We start from the raw sequence: 14,832 nt of genomic DNA on the forward strand, positions 1-14,832 counted from the left end.
ACATACTTACAATGACAACAACAGACTGACTAATTGAAAAACAACATTGCGCAGGTCGTCTACCTGTCAGTAACGGTCAGCAATGATTTTCTTATTGCTAATTCATTATTTATAAAAATATCTTTCACTAATAAATTTATTATTTCCGACGTCTAAAAATTTATAACATTTCCGATAATTAGAATTATGGCCAAGCATTCTCTTTTCTATTTTTACATTTAACATGTTAGTGACAATAATTGATGGAACCAGAGATGCGAAATAATTTTTTTCAGCAGAAATAACTCGAGAAATTTTTGCGTTAATAAATTCATTGTCTCTTGCAATTTCATACTTGGAAAAATTAATTTTGACTTGCATATAATATCAAGTACTCACTTAACTACCACATCGAATTAATGACCACTGAATACCACTTGAATTACCACAACTGACTACTACGGTGGCCGCTAGTGACCACAGGTGGACCAAGGGTCAGCAGTAATCAATGGAAGTCCATCTTGAATCAGAAAAATTTAGTTAGAATAGTTCCGAGGAGCGCTTTACGAAACACGTCTGCCGACTTACAATAACAATGAGAGACTGACTATTTGAAAAACAACATGCCGCTGGACCTTTACCTGAGAATAACCGTCAACAATGATTTTCATATTGCTTATTCATTATTTAATGAAACATCATAAATTTAAAATATTTATTATTTCTGCTGCCTCAATATTTATAACAATGCTGATAATTAGAAATAAGATCAAGGATTCTGTTGGCCATTTTTACATTTAACATATTAGTGACAATAATTGATGGAACCAGAGATGCGAAATAATTTTTTTCAACAAGAATAACTCGAGAAATTTTTGCGTTAATAAATTCATTGTTTCTTGCAATTTAATATTTAGAAAAATTATTTAGCGTATTATTCAACTGAATTTCTTTCATTAATAAATTTATTATTTCTGCCTTCTTAATATTTATAACAGTTCCGTTTGTTCGAAATATGGTCAAGCAGCTCCTTGGCTATTTTGTCATTTAGTTTGCCATTTCGCGCTGCGTGACTTGTTCATTGTTTCGAACACGGCCTGAAACCGTCGTCTATGTTTTAACTCGTAAACGAAATGGCGGATTGCATTTTCCTCGTCATGTTCGGAGAATAGTGCATTGATCTCTTACAATGTATGATGATCGACATAGCTGATCTGTATACGACTGTTTCGCGATCGATGAAAAACAGTTGAAATTCGCTTCTAAGAAAATGAAACATTGTTGACCATTGTGCAATATCTCGCAGTGCCTTTTACGAGACAACAGATCTCACATGTATTGATCTAGCAATAATTATTATTGAATTATTAGTGATCATATCGTTCAATGATAGTACAGCGAAAGTGAACGTTAGAGTAGCTTGCACGAAGACATCTTTGTGTTCGTCACTATCGTATACGAATAAAGCTGTGCCGTTTTTCATACGTTGTCCGAGGTTAATGGACTATCTTTCGAGCATGGCGTTGATTTAATCTAAATGGATGAGTTTCTCATTAATAATATTTCTGAGATTTTTCAAATTAATAAGAATTTCAGAAAATTCACTAATTGTTCATTATTTCGAACGCGACTCAGAGTCCGAGTGTAGTCCCTTCCTTCCGTCGCATCCCGAGCGTAGTCCCTTCCTTCCGTCGTATCAAAACTTACATTGTCAATAGTCTACATGATATGGAGACAAGGCTAATAAAAAAAAATGGAGCAAAAGACTAATGAAAAACTAGATATTGTATCAAAACAATTAGAAACTCAATCTAGTACAAAATATAGCTTACTTTTTATCATTTAAATATATAAACTATGTTTGAAAACAATCAAAGACAAACTAAACAAGTAATTTAATATATAAAGTAAAAGGAAAATTGAAGAATTTTTAAGTAATACTGTTTTTTTATTTTCATTTCTAAGTGTTTTTAAATATTTTCCAGCTTGGAAATCTGTACCTGTATTACAGTTACATGTATTTGTATATAAACTAAACAATAAGTTTAGCCAAAATTTTAAAATTAAGAACTAAAACTACATGTATAATATAAATTTCTTAATTTACTTTAATCTTTTTAATGCATATAAATATGTATAAGAATTTACCAAAATTTACACAACATTTGACTTAACATTTATACGTGGAGGAACCACAATGACATGGAACAAGAAATAGTATTACAAAATTAAATATTTATGTAACAAAATAAAGTTTCAATTTTATATTAATCAGTATTATTATCTTCAGGAGGATCCCACTGATGAAGCTGTTTCCTCCACAATTTTATCATACCATCCCATCCTCTTCTACTATATTTAATATACTTTGGAGGTGTTCTTGGATGTTCCCTTGTTCGTTTTTCTCTAGAAATGGATATAATTAACAGAATTAATTATTTTATATTTCTACAGTAATAGTGTCACTTATAAAATTCTTACTTGGGCACAGCCTGAATATATCTATCGTATCCAATGGTATTTTTTCCATAATCTATTTCCTTTTGTCTACGTGCCAATATTATAGGATCTGTTTCATATTCTACACATTTTCTACTACTATCAGAAGAATTTGTAGTAGAACTAGAGTCACTGTTACGTCTACTTCGAAAAACTTTTGTATCTTCATTGTGTATACTATTTTCTCTAGTCCTCTTACGCAAACAGTACAAATCTTCCGGTTTATTTTTAACATTATCTTCATATTTTATGTTGGTCGGATGATTTGTAATTATATTTGCATTAATATTTGTAGCAATATTTGTTGAAACACTCATAGTAACTTTATCTTCATGCAACTGTGATTGTAAACAATTTTGAGCAGTCGTGCTTTCCTTCTTCGACTCCAATATTTTACCAAGTTCATTTGAACTCATACAAATGGCTTCATTGAGAAGAGCATCTTCTTCATCTGCTAGTTCTACCCAGGAAGTTTTTACGACGGCCTCCATGTTAAATAATTATTAAAAATATTATTCTTAAAGTAACCTATGAGTAAATAATAACGTGGAATATAATTTACATGAATACGTATTAAGAAAAGATAATAAAGCGAAAAGTAAACAATACTTTACCTAACAAACGTAACCTAAAGCAAGACAATAATTTTTGAATTAGAACATAACGATAAATTGTCAATGTACAATTTTTAAGATAAATACATGAACTTAATAATCTACACTCTCGTCTTTGATTAAAGAACTTAATTTAATTCTTAAATTCACTGGATAATTGCACTTCTCCATGAGATTACACCTTTTATTTTTGCTCTTGTTATGAATTCTCCAATGCGCGCCTTTTCTGACAGCCTGATTATTCCCACGATTCACGACTTTGTTCTTTAGAATTCTAATGTGTGCGGATTTCTGTAAGAGTGCGATTTAAATTCTAACAAACAAGTAAGACAAAAACACAGATACTAATACAATATTAAAATTGTTTCAATCAGTGAACAATACAATTAGAAGTCACTGCAAATGAATTTTTGTACTAATCTTCCGTTTTCAACATGTTCTAGTGGAAAGTTATGATCAGCAAATACGTAAGCTACTATCGTTAGTATGTATTACTATTAATTAAATGAAGAGTTAATAATTAAAAACTTTTTTAAAGTGGTTAATCAAATACATTGATTTTGTGTTTATTTATTAAATTCCATAATTTGTATTCAAGTACATTATTCTCGTCACCAATTCTTTTTCGAGTTAAAAACATTATTTTTCATTATTGGTCATTATCAAATTTTACAGAAATTTAGTTTGTATTTTTCCAATTGACGTATAAATAAATCTTTTTTTACATTCAATGTACCAAACTATGTTACAAACATAGTTTTGTTACGTTTAAATGTTGCAGGATGTTCACATAAATGCAGCGGTTTCTGATGATACAGTAATCTCTCAATTCAAGAATCATATCCGGGGGCAATAGGCTCTTGAATTGAGAGAATACAGCGAATTGCTGTTCTCTGATTGGCTGACGATACATAGCTGGACAGTGCTGCCCTGGCAGTTAATGATAAAGAGAGGAAATAGCGAGCGAGTAAAACAGCAAGTCAGCATAACCCATCGAAACAACTCAACCGACAGCCAATGTAATTCTCTTATTTTACCGCGCTTGCAGTCTCATTCTTTTTGCGCATGCCTAATGCCTGGCGCTCCTTTTAAAACATTCGGCGCGATATTCAACTTGCACTTTTCGCCTCGTAGAATTAGCGACACATTTATCAATGAATTTGCGAACAATGCTTAGCGCACATTCAGATATATTTCGAATATGTGTGTATGTAGGCAATATTTCGATAAGCTGAGCATAACAAAATTCAACCAATTATTGCATTTCCCTGAATATTAGAGACTGAAAGAATTTGCAAGTAATAACGTAAATTAGATCTTCATAATAGTGTTTGTTATTTTTTCGTGACCTGGGACATATGTTGCGTCACAGCTATCGCATTCTCAGCAGGACACCAGAAGGCGCTCGGTGTGGAAGCAAATATGTATGGATCTATGTATATTGACACCATAGTTTGTTTACAAGAATTGACACACTCAAGTTGACATTTTTCTCATAGTGTCTATCTGTGCAGATCTCTAGTTAGATTTGTTACGTTTTATTCTTTTTATGTTAAGTTTTCTATCTTCATTACGTTGCACGTCCTCTTGACACGCAGCACATACACTAAACTAACGAACGCCTCCGTTCAAACATATATTCTTAATCATATACATATAGTATTAGATACTACTGCTGCACACAGTTGACAATTCACTGTTGAGGCAGGATGCACTGTGGATTGGATGCGCAGTAAATTTGTGGGAATATGCGCACCAGCTTAGACAGTAAAAAAAGCGTGCAGGAGTAGGTCTCTTTATTGTATTTATTACAATTGAATTTCTGCAAAATGCCACCGAAATCTGAGAAGGTTATTGTTTTTATTTCTATCAAATTAGAAATTACTTAACATAAATATCTTAATGACAATTTTTTAACAGTTCTCGTGTTTATTAACAGTTCAATATGAATAGAAAAAACTATACGTGCTCCTTCTTCAATTTTCAGGAAATATTAGTATTGTTAATAAATATAGGAGTGACATGTATGGGGAAAGAAAATAATACAGCTCTGTTGGAACAATTTAAACATATTGCTAAGAGAATTATTGAGAAGAAAGTAAGAGTTATATGTCATGAAAACAATGATTTATAAGAAATTATTTATTTTTTTCAAATGATTTGCAGATCTTTTTACGACCAAAAGATGAAATTGCTGTCATATTAATGGGTTCTTCTGCTACAAAAAATAGCTTAGACACAGAACATGTAGAAGAGTATATTGATTTCGTTGTACCAAACTGGGAATTAATAGAAAGAATTTTGCATTTGGAAGCTACAAAACATTGCTCTAATTGGATAGAAGCAATTCTTGCTGCAGCAGAATACATAGAAAATAATGCGTATGTTTTTAACATTTTTTTATAATTTACTTCAAATCTTACACTTAATTTTCGTTTATATTTTATTCCAGCAATGATTATGGGAAAGCAACTATATTTCTCATGTCTGATTTTAACGAAGGAGAAGACATTATCTCACAATTTGAGGTAGATGAAATTGCAAATAAGCTAAAGGAGCACAGAATTCAGTTGCTTACAATGTATTAAATTTATTAATTGCATTCCTATTATATCACAGATTAAAACACCACATCATATTATTTGATATTTTTATTTTTTTAGAGGTGATGAATCATTGGAAAGTAGACCAAAAACTTCTCTTAACATTAGTGAGAAGTTTCTACAGAATTTATATGAAGAGGTATCCTTTAATGTGACATTTACTTTCGCAATTTATTTCAGAAGAAGGTGTTAATAAATTATTTATTATTATGTAGATCAGTGGTCACCATTTAACATTTAATGATGCCATGGCAGATTTGAAATTTTATGGTGATAAATCTATTAAATCTATGCCTTGGTATGCTTCTTTGAAAATACTTGACATAGAAATTCCAATTGTTAGTTATACTAAAGTAAGACAGATTTGTAAGCTTAATTAAGTCAGATATACTCTATACCACATAAGTATATCAAATACATGATACAATTTATTACAGATAACAGAAAGTAATGTAGTTTCATCATGGGGAATTGCTAAAGGAGACAAGGTTATTGAATCAGAAGTACAATATTTCAACAGGGAGAGAACAAACTTTGAGAAAGATGAATTTGTAGCAGGATATAAATATGGGGGAGAGTTTGTTCCCGTTGAAAGTATGTCATTACTCTTTTCTTACAATAGAATTATATTTTTGTAAAATTTTGTTTAAGAATAAGTAGTTCATATTAAATGTAAAATACTTCTTTGAATACAGAAAATCTAGAGGAATCTCTGAGTTACAAGTCAGGTCCGAGAAGCTATACGGTTTATTCTTTTACAAATAAAGATGACATTGATTTATCATTTTGGTGTGAAGACCCTTCAACTATTGTGTTACCTGCAAGTGAGGATGACGACGTATGTCTCTTCATTATTAAAATCTTTTTGAAAACTTTTAGTTAATAAAATGTGCACCATTTATCTTTTAGAGCTGTGCTAAGCAGTTTTATAGTTTGGTCCAAGCAATGCATGAAGATCATATAGTTGCCATTGTAAGAAAAGTTCATAATAACAATTTAGCTCCCAAAATGGTAACATTATTTCCATGTACTGACAATATTGGCAATTCTGATAAGCCATGGGTATTTTTAAATATTTTTTTCGAATAAACTTCTCGAACATGCGTGGTTTAAACAGTAATCCGATCAATTTGTAGTATCTGGCAGAAATATCTTTACCATTTGAAGAAGACAGAAGATTATGCAGTTCAAGATCTCTTAAGTCTGTTATGAAACAGCTGACGAATGAACAAAATGAAGCTGTGGACAATTTACTTGACTCTTTGATGCTACCTGATGTAGAGTAAGTGTAACGATAGCTTTTAAAAGCCGACAGTGTATTTTTTTTCTAGGCCTTTCTTTTTTCATATAGAAATGACAGCAACATAGATAGGAGTCAGTGTTTTTTACCAGGATGCGTGCCTGATCCTGGATTACAGCATGAATGGCATATATTATCACATCGCGCACTTCATCCGGAAGAACCGTTACCGCCTGTAGAAGAATATTTAAAAAACGTTTTTGAAGTGCCATCGGTGAAACAAAATAGTAAATGTCATCTTCAAAAGATAACGGAATTATTTCAGTTGGAGAGTATAGAGCCTCCAAAGAAAGAAAAGTAACAATAATTTTTGTAGTATGAAATCTTAAAATTTCAAAGTCAAGATATGATCTAGTAACAATAATCTAATATAGGTATTACCCCAAGAATACGGCTGATATGCAGAGTATTGAAAAGGACGTTGTCAAAGAATCTGTTGAAGCAACAGTCAAAGATGAGGAGGTTAAAGATGACGAGTCTGTGGACGCTATGGATGTCGACCTGGATGATTTAGTAAGATACTAAGTAATGAAAAATTTGCACATGCATTGTTTAATAATATTTTTTTTTTAGGTGGACAAATTATAAGGCAGTGTTTCAAATTGATTTTTCAATTGAAACCGAGAAGATACTATTTTCTTACAATTTTAATGCTGTTTCGTCTCTTAATTAAAATATGATACATTCTTGTATGTTTTTTGAACAATGTATCGAAAAAGAGAATATGAAATAAAATGGATCAATAATCAAAAGAAAAATGATCCTTGAGGCGAAGCCCACCGCAAAATTGGTGACACAATACAGTTTGAATATGGGAAAGACGAGGCCGTCTACCCACATTCCTCCCACTCTATTCGTCATCACCGTCCAAAATTCCCAATCACACGTGTATAATCGAGTCGAATTTCTGTAATAAACACAGATACAGGCAGAATAATAATGGCGATTGCTGAAGAATTACTTCAATACCCAATTTATTGATTAAATCGTGACTGATTAGAGATTCCATATTTCATATTACCAGAGCCAATAATAGTTTTGAGAAAAGCGCGTTTATAGGTATATGCGCGACGCGTTATTGTTTAGAATAAAAGATTCGAATACGATTAAAATAAAAGATAAAAAGATTGGCAAACTGCCTTTCGTTCTTTCGCAGTTCGGTTGAAATATATTACTGATTTTGTTGATTGCTGATACTGTTAGTCCGGTGGTTTTGATCAGTCCTGTAGAACATAACGGCACTCACTTTCGAACCTGCGAGGTGCTGGATCCGCCGCGATCCGCGATCTCAGTCAACGAAGGGACGCCGTCTCGTGTGGATCAACAGGTGTTCCCTGTGATCAGCGTTCACCAGCATGGGTAAGTTTCCACCAGTACTCAATAGTCAAAAGCTACCCTTAACCGTAAGCCGCTAGTACTTGCATATCAGCAACCTAGCCCCGCGAATCGAAGACGAAGTCTGCGCATTAATATTTTGCGTCTTCATTTAGGTATGCGGGACGAGACTTAGGTATACTGTGGGCTCAACGTTCTGTCCTATGCTGACGCTTTTCTGTTAACATATCAATAGCATGCAACACGTTTAACAATTTACAGGCTTAATATTAGATCTAGCTGTTGCGACGCGTATATGGTCGCCCCGTCTCATTTTTCGATTTGATCGATGCCATTTTTTAGAGTCTGTTTAACATCTATTTGACAAATTCATTAGTTTATCACTCTGGCACTTGGCGTGTCCTAAGCCCGTAATAGGGTGCAAAGAGGGTTCTACAGTCTATTTCCCGTAATTTACACGGGGTATCATTGTCAACGACGTCAAACTGTCGACCCATGTCCACCTGTCTCAACCCCGATAAATTCTTTCTAATTGGCGGGCCTAATATCCCACTATTTTTTAGTAAATGGTGGAGGAGTATTACGTGTTTACATTTTTAGTGGACTGACGATGTCTAGCCTGAGTGTCATCATCCGTCGTTGTATCCACAAGTATTTTGTTTGTTACAATTTTAAATATACCGATTTATTACGATCCACTGCTTCACATCCCTTTATATTATTCTGACACCTTCACTGAACATTGTGTTCAGTTGTAGACGTACACGAATCTGCGAATATTACCCGCGAATCTGTACGTATCCATTACACTATCGAAACGACGGATCTCAAACTATTTATTTTATAATTATTGAGGTTGTGTAAATGCTTTTGTGGGCATTTACTGAATATGTCTATTTAATAATTAACGTTTTGATAATCGATAGTTTCAGTGTTAGTATTGAAGCGATATTTGGTCCATTATAACATCGATAACCTAAACAAGTTTAGTGATTAAACTTTATAATTGTTAAATGAAATAGCAATAGAAAATAGTGTATTGATATTTGCTGAACAATGATAAAGAAGAATACTCACTCAAGCTTTGTGTGTTAACGCTTTCTTCATTTCGAATAATTCAGATTTTTTTGAAAACAGTTTAGTTCGTGTTCGTTGTTATCCTTTGAAGAAGAGGGAAAGGATCCGCTACGCACAATTGCCATGATTACACACGGTTATGTTTCTTTTTCTTGTGCGCGTAACGAGGCCTTTCGAATATTAAAGATAGACGGCTGTAAGTAAATTTTTCAACATTTTTTTTTAGATTAAATTCGACGATAATAAAATCGAGCGAGTTCTAGATTTGAAAGTTTCGCGTCACTTTATATATCAATTCGAAAGAAGAATGGTGTTGATAATCTTCTTTTTAACGTTGTAGGACATAGGACTCTAACAAGAGCAGCTGTAAACTGCTTGAATTGATTGGGGTATTACTTGAACTATGTAAAATTGGCGTAGCTATATTGCACCGGAGTCTGCGATTATTTGGAGCAGCGATTGGTAACGTGATCGGTGAATCTGCAAATTCAGTGTTTCGTATTGTTACGAATTTATTGAGAAAATGCGAACCTATTTCCATTGACAATTTATAATACACGATGGTAGCTCTTACCTCGCGCTTTCAAAAGTGATGCTTTAAATGTCACAAGGGAAATGTTACATCACCGAAGAAAGTCATTGCACGCTTATCAATTGATCAAACGTTGTATTGATTAAATTGGACGATACGAAAACGTTAAAAATTTAAGGAAAAACCGTGACTCAGTGATTACTCTTGCAACACGTTCCACGCTTTTACACCTCGTTAAACATTGACCTAGAAATTTCAAGTCAGTATTACGTTCTCTCTTCGTGTACGCCATCGTATCTTTCTTTTTAACGAGGATGGGACGAATCACGTTAATGAAGTGTATAAATTTTGCTGTTGTTTGAAGAAGGAACAAAAGATTCTTTCTTATTTACGGATGACATTAAAGTCGCACAACTTAAAAGTTAGAGGGAAAATCAATTAGGACCGTTACAGTAATTAACAATTCGCCTACCGAAAGACCAACGAGCTTCTATGCATCTATCTTTCAAGCAAAAATTGCAGGATTAGACGACATCGCTCGGGATAACTCATATTGTTTTAAATAAATAATGAATCGCTTTTTCATTTTATCGCATATAATCGCAATTATAAATGCAATGAACTATGAAACAGGTTCTCGTAAATCGAACGTGAATCTTGAACTTTCGAACAAGACTGCAGAAATTAGCACGGCTATCCATGATACGACTGGCGTTTTATGTAAATGTCATACACTGTAAACTGAAATGTCAGAGGGGTATCAGTTCAGCGTAATCCGTATTCTGAAACAGGAGCAGTGCGATGAAACGTACCATGCGGAACCGCAGTGGCCTCGTCGTCCTTGCAAGAAGCCGCATGGGAGCGGGAATAATAGATCACACGGATAAAAATAATGTCTATCCGACAGTCTTCCCACTCGCCGTTAGATCAAATCGAAGATCAGTTCAAGGAAACTGATCTTGCGACCGTTTTTCAGACTGTTTGCATTTCTTCATTAATTATTATTCTGTTCTTGGCCTCCATCTTTGGATAACCAGACATTTTTATAACCTTCCTCTCGAAACTTCGAATCTATTAACATTGCTAATGATAGCTAGAATGCAGATCTTTATGGAAAATAAAACGTTTCTATATCATCTGTAAAAAATAAAAGTTCGACGAAAACATGTTTCTTCGTTTAATAACACAAAGATACGTACATAGCGGCTTAGCTTCTAATTATGCTGCTTTTTAAAAATAAATCGGTCCCGACTAAAATTCAGCGATCCTTCAGTTTAGGTTTAGATCGTGGTTGTGCTTTAGACAGGTGAACGTGCAAGTATTATGTAATTTTGTATCGCAATAATAATAATAAATTTCTATTGGCGGAGACTTCTGATGAAGCGACGGCTATTAAACGATATCTACGGAATGACTCGACGGAAAAGGGACAGCCTGTCGCTTAATCGGCATTGACTCCCTTTCCAAATGGCCCAGTTTTCACAGTCGACGTTTATTTAATGACAGTGCATGTCGACGAGCTGCGTTACATCAGCTACGACATATTTCGTGCTGAACCGTTTCTATGTTTCTTACGTTTCCGATCAACAAAAACTGACACGGCTTACGTTTCTTTTCTTTTCTTTCAGGGCCCGCGTACGTGTACTGTATAGTGGCCGTGCTCGCCGTAAGTAATCATTGGTACCGACTTCCTGCTTCTCTCGCATCCGGAAGACGCGTGTACACGCATTGTTATCAGTTGAGGAGAAATCGGAATCGATGGCCAGGAAATCTACGAATCAAGATCGAAACATAGAAAAAAATTTATATTAATTTGCTCCTTATAATTGCAAGTACTGGAACGAAAAAAAATTGACCGACAAATTACGCGACGCAAATTCTTGCGTAAAACTTGTAGACTCGTGCCAATATTCCTTTCACGAGTGAAAAGCTAAGCTAAACGATCTATGAATCACCGTCGATTGAGACGTAACGTAGGAAACGTAGGATTGAATAGACTAACGTTAGTTATTGCATATTGCCAGCATGTTTTAGGTGATTATAACCCGTAGCTCTCGTGGAAAACGCGCACCATTCTTTCCAATTTTTTACTCGAGCTCAGAGAAAGTGGTCGTTGCTGTGTTTATTTAATTGAAGGAAGCACTTTCTCTGAAAAATAATGTGAGAACGCATAACGATCGCGGGACCATTGATTTCTTTCATGTCAGATGATCTTCGCGACGACGGAGGCTGGCGATATGCTGCGCAAAAGCATTGTCTTTGACAAGAACACGCCAGACGTGTTCTACTGTCCGCAACAAAAGCCGACGGGCTTCGAGAAGATGATAGTGAATGCGAAACCGTTGTCCAAACTCTGCCAGTTCGAGGGGAAACCGATACCGCCAGACTATAAAAGCGATTGCTACAATGATGTGGACGAGACCGAGTACGCTTGCAAAGAAAAGTACAGGATCATGGTGAGTCATCCGATGAAGTCACTGACGAAAGAGAAGTTGGTGAGCCCGGAAATTCCGAAAATTCTGAAGCCTTCGGCACCAGTAGGCGAACTTGTCCCTAATACGAACCCGGCTTCCGTTTCTGCCATATTTAGGGTTTTAAAAAATTAGAGAAAGCACTCTGATACTATTTATAATTAATTGTAAATTGGCCGGTGGGTTCTTGTACCTTTTACAATTAATTATCAGAGTGAGATCTCTTGCACTTTTTATAATTATATTATTTATAAATTGGACGCCTGAAATTGTGTTGTGGCAAGGACAATAGGATGGCGGGCAAACTTCATGACAAATTGATTTCAACGTTTCCAATTTTTTCAAATTGTTGCAACCACTCTTACAATAATCTTGGACACGGTTCAGGCCGTAATTACAAGTCGAGGAATAATAACTGAGCCCAAGTGACGAAATTCCACGTTGAAAGCAATTCCACATCAGGGAAGATAAAAACCGAGCCAGAGGAATCGAAAGAAGAAGTTCGGATTGTTCTGATCGGATTACATACATACTAAAGGGAGCTTGTGTGCTTCAGCCTTACTTCACGCGTTTTTCGTCAACGCGATTAAACCACCTGCGATTCTGCGAGGCTCACTTGACATTGTGTGATAATTAACATGTCATCTCTTGGATGTTTATTTTATAAAAATAAGAGTGTTGAGAAAGTAAGATAATAACGAATTATGTGTTGCATCGATAATCGATATTAATTAGGTTTAAGTGAGACTCGTAAAACAGATAAAAATAAGCAAAGCGAAAGTGAATTTTCTCTGTGATGCACGCATCATCTAATCATCGTAACGCTGTGTTCATCACGTGTAACGAATTGGTGTCGGTTTTTTCGTTGCAGAAGCGAATCAGAAACGCGGAAGGGGACGAGAAAACTGCGGATGTCTTCGTCAAGAAATAGATGAGAATCGGTGCTGCACGGCCGAACTACGTTTGCAATTTTGCAATGCGCCATTAAGTCCTCCACTAATGCTCAAGCTTGCATCCTGCCAGTCCCATAATTACAATGCACTCCAGTTATCAAATTAGAACAATGATCCGTGTCACTCGATCGAAAGAACGATCAAATACCTTCGTAGGAGAAAATTCATAATTATAAGCGCTGCGTATTACATAATACTGTAAAATGTTTCAAACGTTATAATTCTCGATGCACTTTAGAAAAAAATTCTGACCGGGTCAACTTAGATGATTTTTATACATTTTTTTTTATGTTGAACCTGCTAAGGTGCTTCGTAGTGTCCGAGCTTGATGGATGATTTGTATTTTTGATAATAACATTAATAAAACTAACCACAATGGAGTCGGGTAGATTAATCATTAATCCCCTAAGAGTATGGCTTCAGAAAGTTGCTTTCAAAAAAACAGATCAGTTACGCGATTTTCGACATTTTGATAACCGTTTGCACACTAACTTTGCATTATACAATACAAGCTAAACGGTGGATATATCGATCAATTAATTTTTGAGTGTCAATTGGTTAATAAATCAAGCAAAAGCTATGACTATAATGAGATTCTACGATTGTTTCGATGCTCTTCAAGAAAAATGTTTTGTACTAGTTGTTTAATTAGCCGATTAAATTTTAATTACTTTATAACGCTAGTGAAATTCCTCGATGCAAAAATAAAATATAACTGTAGTAATAATCTATTCTCGACGTTCTATCATAAGTGAACCTGACAACTGCATAAAAAATATGCTTACTGCGGTAGGTAGTAATCCATAATATAATGTTTGATTAGTAACGTATACGACAACTTTTCATTTTGTTCAACGTTTCTCGGTCCATTCCTAAATATACAGTGGTTACAAAAATGCATTTCTGTTTTAGATGAGGTTGCATCCACCCGGGAGTGTCACCCCATACAATGGATCACGTTTGTCGAGGTTTCTAGCTGTTGACAAAGACATACAGAAACACAAAAATCAAATTTAGGATACTTCTAATTAACGAGACGAAACGAATATTTTCTGTAGATATTGTTGAACTAGTTTCGCAAAGTCGCACGAATTTCTTAATTGGATTCTTCCAATTCGATTAAATGTTATTTACAAATTTTAACTGCATTCCAAATGTATCTCAATTCGCGATAACTTTCGTGTGTTGTTAATATTTCTGTAAATAATTGTAGTTCCTGTACCTTCGTTAATTCGTTGAAGTCTGACATTGGTCATGTACTTTCTTTTTTGTAATTTAGATGCGAAGACGAAACATACTCATTGTCGCTGAAGTATTTAACGTTCCTATTCATTGTGAAGTGTATAAAGTTTTCTTGATGTATTTCTGTATTATATTTTTTAACATAAACGTAAGACATTGTAAAGAAATAAAGTAATATATGTGAATAAATACGTTGAATATACAATTTGTACAATATATTAAACGAT

At 34.4% G+C, this 14,832-nt stretch overlaps 3 protein-coding genes across 10 annotated transcripts; 2 read left to right on the forward strand and 1 right to left on the reverse strand.

Moving 5' to 3' along the window:
* Positions 1 to 1,927: 1,927 nt before the first annotated feature.
* Positions 1,928 to 4,699, reverse strand: Slbp (Stem-loop binding protein). Of its 7 annotated transcripts, none has more exons than XM_078196621.1 (4): positions 4,442 to 4,699; positions 3,093 to 3,383; positions 2,461 to 3,006; positions 1,928 to 2,385 (listed from the first exon to the last, which is right to left on the reverse strand). In XM_078196621.1, exons 3-4 carry the CDS (start codon positions 2,967 to 2,969, stop codon positions 2,247 to 2,249), a joined length of 648 nt encoding a protein of 215 aa, XP_078052747.1. In that variant the 5' UTR covers positions 2,970 to 3,006; positions 3,093 to 3,383; positions 4,442 to 4,699; the 3' UTR covers positions 1,928 to 2,246. The 7 variants fall into 7 exon arrangements, with proteins under 7 accessions (XP_078052747.1, XP_078052746.1, XP_078052751.1 ...); XM_078196620.1 differs by having other exon boundaries at positions 3,818 to 4,461; XM_078196625.1 differs by having other exon boundaries at positions 2,461 to 2,963; positions 3,093 to 3,106; positions 3,274 to 4,461.
* Positions 4,700 to 4,708: 9 nt separating this feature from the next.
* LOC144478599 (X-ray repair cross-complementing protein 5) lies at positions 4,709 to 7,926 on the forward strand. The gene is made up of 13 exons (XM_078196618.1): positions 4,709 to 4,942; positions 5,080 to 5,190; positions 5,259 to 5,473; positions 5,545 to 5,673; positions 5,756 to 5,834; positions 5,911 to 6,048; positions 6,133 to 6,289; positions 6,391 to 6,533; positions 6,605 to 6,757; positions 6,832 to 6,977; positions 7,047 to 7,292; positions 7,370 to 7,508; positions 7,569 to 7,926. The coding sequence occupies exons 1-13, from the start codon at positions 4,922 to 4,924 to the stop codon at positions 7,581 to 7,583; spliced, it is 1,692 nt and encodes a 563-aa protein (XP_078052744.1). The 5' UTR covers positions 4,709 to 4,921; the 3' UTR covers positions 7,584 to 7,926.
* A 313-nt stretch (positions 7,927 to 8,239) lies between these two features.
* LOC144478601 (uncharacterized) lies at positions 8,240 to 14,764 on the forward strand. Of its 2 annotated transcripts, XM_078196626.1 has the most exons (5): positions 8,245 to 8,354; positions 9,468 to 9,603; positions 11,568 to 11,605; positions 12,147 to 12,395; positions 14,276 to 14,764. In XM_078196626.1, exons 2-5 carry the CDS (start codon positions 9,531 to 9,533, stop codon positions 14,378 to 14,380), a joined length of 465 nt encoding a protein of 154 aa, XP_078052752.1. In that variant the 5' UTR covers positions 8,245 to 8,354; positions 9,468 to 9,530; the 3' UTR covers positions 14,381 to 14,764. The 2 variants fall into 2 exon arrangements, with proteins under 2 accessions (XP_078052753.1, XP_078052752.1); XM_078196627.1 differs by lacking the exon at positions 9,468 to 9,603 and having other exon boundaries at positions 8,240 to 8,354; positions 14,276 to 14,753.
* Positions 14,765 to 14,832: the final 68 nt, after the last annotated feature.

Source organism: Augochlora pura, chromosome 3 (genome assembly GCF_028453695.1).
Source record: "Augochlora pura isolate Apur16 chromosome 3, APUR_v2.2.1, whole genome shotgun sequence".
Lineage (NCBI taxonomy): Eukaryota > Metazoa > Arthropoda > Insecta > Hymenoptera > Halictidae > Augochlora > Augochlora pura.